The sequence below is a fragment of the Microtus ochrogaster genome, chromosome 15 (assembly GCF_000317375.1).
Source record: "Microtus ochrogaster isolate Prairie Vole_2 chromosome 15, MicOch1.0, whole genome shotgun sequence".
NCBI classification, from domain to species: Eukaryota; Metazoa; Chordata; class Mammalia; order Rodentia; family Cricetidae; genus Microtus; species Microtus ochrogaster.
This window is the reverse complement of record NC_022017.1, coordinates 21,756,099-21,765,464: the sequence shown is the minus strand read 5'-3', so window position 1 is coordinate 21,765,464 and position 9,366 is coordinate 21,756,099. Positions and strand designations below refer to the sequence as shown.

The window sequence follows — 9,366 nt, the reverse complement described above, 5'->3', positions numbered from 1 at the left end:
ACATTTATTATTAGTATTATTGTTGCTCATGCGAGTGTGATATATGTAAGTTCAGACATGTGTGGGCCACAGAGCGTGTGCAGAGGTCAGAGCACAACTCTGGGGATCTGGTTCTCTTCCTATCTCGCTGAGGCGGGATATCTCTCGTTTCTACCAGGCTGCATACTCTAGGCTAGCTGGCACACAGGATTCTGGGCAATCCTCCTTTCTTCCTCTCTTCCCTGAGAGTGCTGAGATTACAGGTGTGGGGCCCTTTTATCAGGCTTTTTCATGTGAGTTCCTGGGGATTGAACTCAGGTTGCCAGGCTCGCAGAGCCAGCATTTTTACCCACAGAGTCATCTCACTGGCCCCTGACAGATGTTTTTTGTTTTTTTTTTTAAAGATTGCTTTGTAGAAAATTAGGAGGGATGAGGAGACGTGAAGTATTGCACAATGGAGGAATGCAGAGCTGGGGAGGCCGGCGAGCCCCAGGGGGCTGTCTCAGGAGCTGCTCATGTTCCTTCTTGGGATCTAGCAGGGCCCCCAATTCCTTAACTCTATTTGGAATGGGCAGTTTATCACCTAATTCCAGATGACAGATTTTTTGTAAGACTCAAGGTGGCCAGCTGCAGTGCCTCTACTAACAATGCTTTTTGAGGAAAACCTATGTTCCAAGGATTGGGCACTTTTAGGGTCTCCTGGATACCATGCCTTCACCACCCTTCCCTCACAGTTCCTGGCACCTGAATGCACTACTGGCTTCTGTGAACAGACATGTCCATTGCTTCAGTGACAGGGCAAATTTCAGACCCTGGATGCCCGGGTTCAAATCCTAGATCAAGTTCTTTCTAGTAAGGTGACTTAGGACTTGGACAGGTCCATGAGATTTTCCCCATGCCTCAGTTTCCTCATTTGTAGCATAGGAGAATAGCACTGATCTCAGAGTTACCACAAGGACTAGATGAATTAGCACACCTACAAGTCTCAGCTGATGTTATTACACTACCAGATACAAACTACACACTTGCCCCTGCCCTTCTTCTGGTGAACCGTCACACACTCAGGATACGGTTAGGGGTCCTGGGCTACCCTTGGGGGACCCCTGTGATTTTCTCTAGGACCTTAGGACTGGGAGTCTGGGCAGTGGCAGCAGGCTGGGTGGGGAGTGCAGCTCGGCTGACAGCAGATCTGCAGGGCAGGGTCCTCACCCTTGGCTATCTGGCTGGGGCTGAAGGTCACAGTTGCATCGTACTGGGCCTTGAGCAGCTTGAGGTGTTTCAGAGCCTGTAGAACTTCTGGGGAGACCTCTTCCATATTTTCCAAAAGATTGTAGTTCTCACCAGGGTCCTCAGACAAGTCATAGAGGAGCGGGGGATCATGAGCAGTAAGAGGGCTGGCAGCGTGACAGGCAGGATCGAAAGTGGTGTCGCTGTGGGCAGAGCCTGGGGAGGGGGCCAGCTTTTTATACAAGAAGGGGCAGAGGATAGAGCAGCTAGGGGCCAGCAGGGTTGGGGGAGAGGAAGCCAGGGAGAGAGAGTTACCCTGAGTGAAGAAATGAGCCTTGTATTTCCCACTCCGCACAGCAAAGACTCCATGAATCTCGTTTGGGTAGGGCGGGTAGAAGAAGACAGACTTCCGTTGGCTCTGAGGGAAAGTCAGGGTCACAGGGTAGGAAAGATGTTTAAGACCTCTTGTGTAAGGCAATGGTAGTGGACTCCCTTTTGGCCCACCCAGGAACTTGAGAGGTGGTACTCAGAGACCACTCATCAAAGGAGACATGAGGCATGGACTCTCCTCCACCACCGCCCAGATTCATACCTAAAGGAGGAGAAGTATGGAGTAGTGGAGTTGGGATCAAGGGATTATCGGCCCTACCTTGCCTGTGCCTAGCAGCACGGAGCTGATGTCAACACCATCCAAGGTGACATTGGGCAGTGGAGCTCCAGTCAGGGCTGCCAGGGTAGGCAGCAGGTCCAGAGAACTGGCCAGCTCATGGGTTACACCTGTGGACAGATGACTGTTTGGTCACTCAGATAACATCAAGGCTGTGGAGATGGGGTCAAGGGTCTACAAAAAGAGGGCCAGAGGACTGACCAGGCTTAATGTGGCCTGGCCAGAAGGCCAAGGCAGGTTCTCGGACACCACCTTCATAAGTTGTTCCTTTCCCACATCTCAGGAGGCCAGAGCAGCCACCTCTGGACATACGCATCAACTCTGGACTAGGACAAACAAGGAAGTTATCAGTAATGAGGGGCCAAGGGCCCTCACCCACCACTGGTGACCACCAGCCCCATATTTTAAAGTTATAAATCTTGCCAAGAATGACTGTTATGTGTCTGTTTCCTCCTTTTCCTACCAAGACCTGTACCTGTGGTCCCCAGAGGTCCCCATTCTGTGACCCATGGATTACTGTAACAAGATTAGCATTTCTCTTAAGAGCCTTTTATAACAGTCTTCAACAAAAACAGCTAGCGTGGATGGACCCTAGAATCCTCACCTATGATCAAGCAATGTGCATCCCCTGCTCTGGCTCGTACCCATTATCTGCAGTGAAGATGACCAGTGTCTCTCCGAGCAGACCCAGGTCTCCCACAGTTGTCATCAAGGCCCCTACAGCTGCGTCCAGCTCCATCAAGGAGTCCCCAAAAGGCCCACGGCCTGAGCTCTCTGAGTTTTGTCCACTGAACTGAGGGTAGTGGGTGTGCTGGGGGCAGAGAGTGGAGTCAGCACTGAGCACAGTCTTGGGCAGCCAGGGAGGGTGAGGCCAGGGTCACTCACGTGGGAAGCGTAGTACAGGAAGAATGGTCGGCCCTGGCGCTGGGCATCAGCCATGAGGTCTCGGGCGAAAGACACATAACGGGCCTCTAGACCAGGCAGCCAAGGGGGCTGGGCCTCCACAGACAGGTTAGCCAGCAATGGGATGGGAACCAGGCCCTGGTCACAACCACCATCGCAGGGGGTGTCTGGTGGGAAGCAGGTTAGGTTCTGACAGGGACCCTAGGGAAACAGTTCCAGTGAGGGAGATCTGGCTATGGGTTAGGGGACATTGATAAGAAGATTTGGGGGGGCGGGCAGAGGAGGGCCCAGGTAAGGTTTGTACCTGGTCATGGGAATACGGGATGCCTAGGAATCGATGGAAACCTTGATGTGGGGGCAGGAAGGTCCCTTCTGGCCCCACTCCAAGATGCCACTTGCCAGCCATCCCTGTAAGATAGCCTCGAGCAGCCAGGATCTCAGCCAGGGTCACCTCCTCCAGGGGCAGGCCCCCTTGGGAGCTGGGCCCCAGAACTCCAGGGTACATTCCTGATCGAACTGGGAGCCGGCCAGTCAGGAGAGCAGCCCTGTAGTACAAGCCACATAACCCATACTCTGTGAGACCCACAGGAAGGAACACAGAGAGGCCAGGGACAACTGGGGATCCACCCACAGAAAGACCCAAGTGGGATGGGCAAGGGGGAGGGGAGGGGTGAAGGTCCCTCACTCACCGAGATGGTGTGCACAGAGACACAGGCACATAGAAATCTGTGAACCGCATTCCCCCTGCAGCCAACTGATCCAGGTTGGGGGTGGTGGAACTGGGGTGCCCATAAGAGCCTAGGTCCCCATAGCCCAGGTCATCAGCAAAGAACAGCAAGATGTTAGGTGGGCTGGCAGTGCTCAGACCTAAGGCCAATGCCAAAAAGACGGCCTCCAGGGCCCCCATGGCAGGGATAGATGGGCCTATGTCTTCAGACCCGTGGTAGGGAAGGCAGAGCTATTCCAGCAGGCTCGTTCCCTGAGTGCCCAGGCCAGCCTCCACCCCTCGCCTGAGTCCCCAGGCCCAATCCTTCTCCTCCCCTGAGTCCCCAGATCCAAATACTCCTTCTATCAGAAGGCCCACTTTCTGAAGCTTCAGCGAATCTGTCAGAACTCGGGAGGTGGTGGTCTGGGGAGTAACTCCTCAGAGTCCCTAAAGGACCAGGGCTTCTTTAGATTCACGCGCGGGAATCTGACCCTGATCACCCAGGCTTGAGATCAGAAGCAGACGACACTTCACGTTTACCCGGGGGAGCTCCGGCGCCATGGGACAAGGGCGGTTCAGAACTGAGGAGGAACTGGTCGTAGACAGCGTCGATCTCAGGCTTCTGGGATACGCCCGTGGTCACGAGACACTCGGCTGCTCGGGAACGGCGGGGCTGGGATCGGGCGGTAGCGAGTCGGGGCGGGGTGGAGCTGCGACGGGGCGGGGCGAGGCGGGGCGGAGCTGGGCAGCTGAGCGAGGCAGGTTTGTGTGTCGATTGGCCCTTCCGGGGTGGAGCTTGTGAGGACCTGGGCTCTGGGAGGGGTGGAGTGAGACTTGGGGATTACTCGCGCGCTTTGGACCCTTTTCTGTGCCGGCTGGCGTGTCCCGTGCAGGACTTGGTAACCTGCGCTCTTTGCTCCTGCGCGGTGGGCTCAGCTGCTAGACTGTCTAGCCGTGCACTACATCAATTATCTGGCTCTCCTGCTGTCTCCCGTTTTCAGTGCGTGTCTGGAGTTCCTCTGGCGAGGGGTGGTTTGTTAGTCCCATTTCCCCTGATGAGATATTTGAGGGATCCTTGTTGAAAAGACCTCAGCATCCCCTTCTAAATGAGCAAAGCAAAGAGAAAACCGTGCAGTCAGGTTGAAACGAAATCAGGAAGACGAATCGGATTAGGCTGCCGGCTTTTTGCTCACAACCACCTTTGGTACATTTTGTGAAACACAAGCTATAAAATCTTTTAAAAATCCTTTTCCTTTTGCATGTGTTCCTGGTGTTTAAGGTTGAATGTGTGTGTGTGTGTGTGCCTGTGGTGTTAGAGGTGGGGTGTGTATCTGTGGGATTTGAGTTAGCATTGTACGTGTCCTGGTGTTTGAGGTTTTGTGTGTGTGTGTGTGTGTGTGTGTGTGTGTGTGTGTGTCTTTCTGGCTGGTGTTTGAGGTGGGAGAGTGTTGAGTCCGTGTGTGGCATGACTCGGTACATTAGTGTTGAGAAACTCGTGGAGACAACATGACTTGTTTCCAACTCTTTGTTTATGCAGTCTTGAACTACACCATTTTGAGGACCAGTTTTAATTGTCAAGGGAGAATAACAGATAAGCCCATCTGAGGGTGGAAGTGTGGGTACTTAGTGTGCTTTAATATCTAAAGGTCCCTGTGGTAATTGGATTTCCCAGATCACTCCACCCCCAAAAGTCCCTGACCTGAGTCACTTTTCCAGGGCAAGTTTCTTCCAGGGTATTTCCCTGCAAGTGGTTGTTCCTAGAGCAGTAATTTGTCCAGATTCTTGGCCTCTTTCCATAAACTAGAGTTCCACTCGAAGACTCCTGGCATTTAGAAGGCCATGACCTCAGTACCCAGGAAGGAGAGACTTTCCCTGGTTACTAACTCTGGAGCCAGGGGGAAGATAAACAGGGTTCTGGAGGGCCTCCCGACTACAGTAGGGGTCAGGACTCAGATTCACGTGGGGAGAAATGACCCTGTTCACCCAGAGGTCCAACACTGACTCGGGGTTGGGTCAGGGGCAGACACCCTGTGATACTGGGTGGAGGGTGCCCTCTGGCAGGCAGAATGAGAGATTTCAGAACTGTAAACTGGTCATGGACTTCCACTGAAGCCTGGCTGCCCGGGCATCTGGAATTTTCCTGATGAAATCTGCTAGATAACAAACACCACAGGTGCAAAGTTTGGGTGGCCGAGACCCCAGAGATGGCACAGAAAAGGAACCTGGTCTGAGGCTACTGTGGCTGGAGGGGACGGGGGGGGGGTGGGCATGACAATCTTCAGTTAGAGATTCTCTTAGGGTCACATTCCAGCACGGTTTCTGGACCTGTGCATAGGGTGGGGGTTGCCGGTAGTTCTTCTATTTAGAGTCAGGACAGAAAGCTCTTCTGTGGCCCAGAAATCTTTGAAACTGTAAATTGGAGCTCGCACAGCTGGTGGGCACTGTGGATTGTAATTTGAAAGGAATCAACCAAAAGCACTTTCTTCTCTTTCAGTGGCAAGCTGGGAACTACCCCAGGGCCTGCCCATTATTTTCTGGGAGAGCCTGTGTGGAGCTGTGATGGTATGCAAATTGTGGTACTTTTCGCCTAGGTTCCTGATGACCCTCAGGTGCCTTTACACGTGAAGGCTGCCCGGGCTCAGCTCTGACCTGGAGCCTTGGAAAACTTGGAAAGAGTCTGCTGCCTGCTCTGTTCAAAGCCAAGCTCTGAAGGCCAACCTGACTTTGGAGATGTGAACTCTTTTTTTGGAAATAGCCTGCTAGGGTTCAGGAAGTGGCTTCAGATGATGCCTGGGGCGTTGCTAATTTTGGACAAACGCCCACAGTTGAGAAAGGAACCTTGCAACGAGGGGCAGGTCTTAGTTCTGTACCTCTGAAAGGGATGGGCGAGGCTTCTGCATGGGGTAAGAGGGGGTTATTGTAGCCCGAGTAGAGTTCTGTGGCTGTTCTTGCACCAGATGCCTTGGGGACCTGGGACACATCAGGCCGACACCTTTCCTCCCCCATTACCGCCCCATGATATGTCCTTGCTGTAGTGTGGGGGTTGGGATGCTGAGCAGGACCAGAAAGGGTAGTTCTCCCAGAAGAGGAAACATCCTAGCTGAGAACTGAGACCTGATGGAGACCAATTGATATCACAGGGCTTTGCGGGGGGCGGCGGGGCTGGAGAGATGGCTCAGCAGTTAAGAGCATTGCCTGCTCTTCCAAAGGTCCTGAGTTCAATTCCCAGCAACCACATGGTGGCTCACAACCATCTGTAATGGGGTCTGGTGCCCTCTTCTGGCCTTCAGGCATACATACTTGCAGACAGAATATTGTACACACAGGGCTTTGGGGATTGCTGAAGGCAAGTTTTCAGTAGAGTTGTGATCAGGGCTTAGGTTTTGTTATAATCACAGATCTGAGGGAAAACCCTGAAAGATCCCCCTCAAACATACTTAGGGGAGGGACAAGAATTGCTGTCAGGTGACACAGAGATGACCTCTGGTAATCATGTGACCTGTGAATGACAGTCTGCTGGGCAGGTAACTAGTTTCTAAAAATAAGTCCTACAGTATAGAAAAATGAAAAAAAAATGTTGTAAGCATTTTATTAGGAATGCTGGTTCTCCCACAGCAAAATTCCTTCCCAGTGCTTTCACAGAATGGAACAGAGCTAGCAAGAAGGATGTCCTCAAGCAAAGCCAGGCCCCAAAGTGACTACAGAGATAGACATTAGACCCAGGAGTAATGGTAGCCAGGAGCCAGAGTCAGTATGGCTGTGAGGAGGGCGGGTTGAGATGCAGCTACCAGCGTATACCGTACAAGTCCAAGGACCTGGGAAATGCACAGGCTGTGAGATGAAACATGGGTAGATCGACAACCAGAACTTTCTGAAGAGGGAGGAGTCATTTCAAGTGAGTCTGGGGAGAGAAGACTTGAACACCGAAACAGTTGTACCATTTCACAAATCTTCCTCAACCAAGTCTCGAAGCATGGATATTGGAAGGAGTTGGTCCCAAATCAGATGGACCAATTTGCTGATTATTGGTTTTGGAATGCAAGGGTGGTTGGGAAGGCCAGAAGGACTGTTTCTACTTGGATAATTAAGAGCAGGGTTTAAGAAACCTATGAGAATGATAGCAAAATATTAGGAGCTCCTGGATTTAGCGGAGAAAAAGACAGGAATGTGCATTGTGGGTCATCAGCTCAGCTCTCTCCTGGGGAGGGGGGCGGCTGGAGGATACCCTCCAAGACTTTAACAGGTGTACTGTGGACGTGTGTTGAGGGGAATGTAACTCAGGGGGAGCAGGACCTGCAAGCATGAGGACCTGAGCCCACATCTCCAGCACCCACACAAAACCTGGGAGGCCAGCTCCTGTAGCACCCGTGCTAGGGGAGGGATGGAGACAGATGGGTTCTTGGGGCTTGCTGCCCCCATCAAACAGTAAGTTCTGGAGAAAAAGCTGGGCAGAGATGGCACACACTTTTTTCCTTTCTCTCTCTCTCTCTCTCTTTCTTTCTTTCTTTCTTTCTTTCTTTCTTTCTTTCTTTCTTTCTTTCTTTTTGTCTTTCAAGATAGGATTTCTCTGTAGCTTTGGAGCCTATCCTGGAACTAGCTCTTGTAGACTAGGCTGGCCTCGAACTCACAAAGATCCGCCTGCCTCTGCCTCCCGAGTGCTGGGATTAAAAGCGTGCGCCACCACTTCCCGGCCCCGGCACACGCTTTTAATCCTAGCTCTCAGGAGGCAGAGAGGCAGGTGGATCTCTGAGTTTAAGGCCAGCCTGGTCTACAGAGTGAGTTCCAGAACAACTAGGACTACACAGAGAGATTCCGTCTTACAAACAGATAAATAAAAACCAAGGAGGAAAGCAATAGAGAAAGACAACTGGCATTAGCCTCTGTCCGCTACAAGTTCATACACATCACATACACATATATTACGCACACGTGCACATGTGCACACATGCACACATGCATGCACACCAACGTCCTTGGAAAGCCCTGAAGAGGCTGCTTGTCAGGCAGGAATGAAGGAGAAATGCAGCTAAGAAGCAGAGTGACGAGTGAAGAGGATGCTGGTGGGCCAGAGACCACGTGATTAGCTAGGCTGGTGAGGTCACCTTTATCCGCACGCAACCCTAGGTGGCCCCGACACCTTTGACTCACTGACCATGAAGTCACCCTAGCCTAGAACAAAACAGAAAGCAGCACTGGGGACGGTGGAAAAGATCTGGGTTTTAGGAATATGTCCTGGACTCGGTCGTAACACAATGGAGCAATTCCTGGATATGAGTCATTCCTGGATCCGGAGCCCTGTATTGAGTGCCAATCCTGATGGAGACATTCAAGGCCACCCCCTCCCCCAAGGGAAGTACAGGCTTTAGGCAGAAAAGACGTGTCTTAGGGGAGCAATTCCATGCACTCATGTTATTGGCTTTGGCTAGGAGTTTGAGGTCCTTAACAAACTCTGATGGCCTCTAATTCACTGGGGATTTCAGAAGTCAGGTGATGCACTGTATTTTGTTTCTTGAGATTCTGCCTTGCTATGTTGATACCCACGCTGGCTTCAGACTCATGGGCTTGAGTAGCCCTACCACTTTAGCCTCCCTGGTATTACGGTTGAGACTGTATGTATCACCATGCCGGGCTAGGACATTCATTTTGGATCACAGACCATCTTACAATGGGCACAGTGGATATATGGAACATCCCGTGTCAATTTCTGATTCTCAATCCTCTGAGCACTCAGACAAAGAGTGCTCAAGCTCTCTTTGTATGTGTGTTATTTTATAATGCTGAGGATTAAACCCAGAACCTTACAAACGCTAAGTAAACATTACCTGTGAGCGACACTCAGCTTCCACACCAAGTTTTTACACCATTCACATCCCCTCAAATCCCC

At 51.7% G+C, this 9,366-nt stretch overlaps 1 protein-coding gene across 2 annotated transcripts; it reads right to left on the bottom strand.

Annotated features, from left to right (window-relative positions):
• Arsa (arylsulfatase A) lies at positions 1 to 4,153 on the bottom strand. 2 transcript variants are annotated; one of them, XM_005354331.3, is made up of 8 exons: positions 3,466 to 3,683; positions 3,081 to 3,321; positions 2,759 to 2,977; positions 2,518 to 2,684; positions 2,075 to 2,199; positions 1,856 to 1,983; positions 1,522 to 1,624; positions 1 to 1,422 (listed from the first exon to the last, which is right to left on the bottom strand). In XM_005354331.3, exons 1-8 carry the CDS (start codon positions 3,681 to 3,683, stop codon positions 1,103 to 1,105), a joined length of 1,521 nt encoding a protein of 506 aa, XP_005354388.1. In that variant the 3' UTR covers positions 1 to 1,102. The 2 variants fall into 2 exon arrangements, with proteins under 2 accessions (XP_005354388.1, XP_026638584.1); XM_026782783.1 differs by having other exon boundaries at positions 1,346 to 1,438; positions 3,466 to 4,153.
• Positions 4,154 to 9,366: the final 5,213 nt, after the last annotated feature.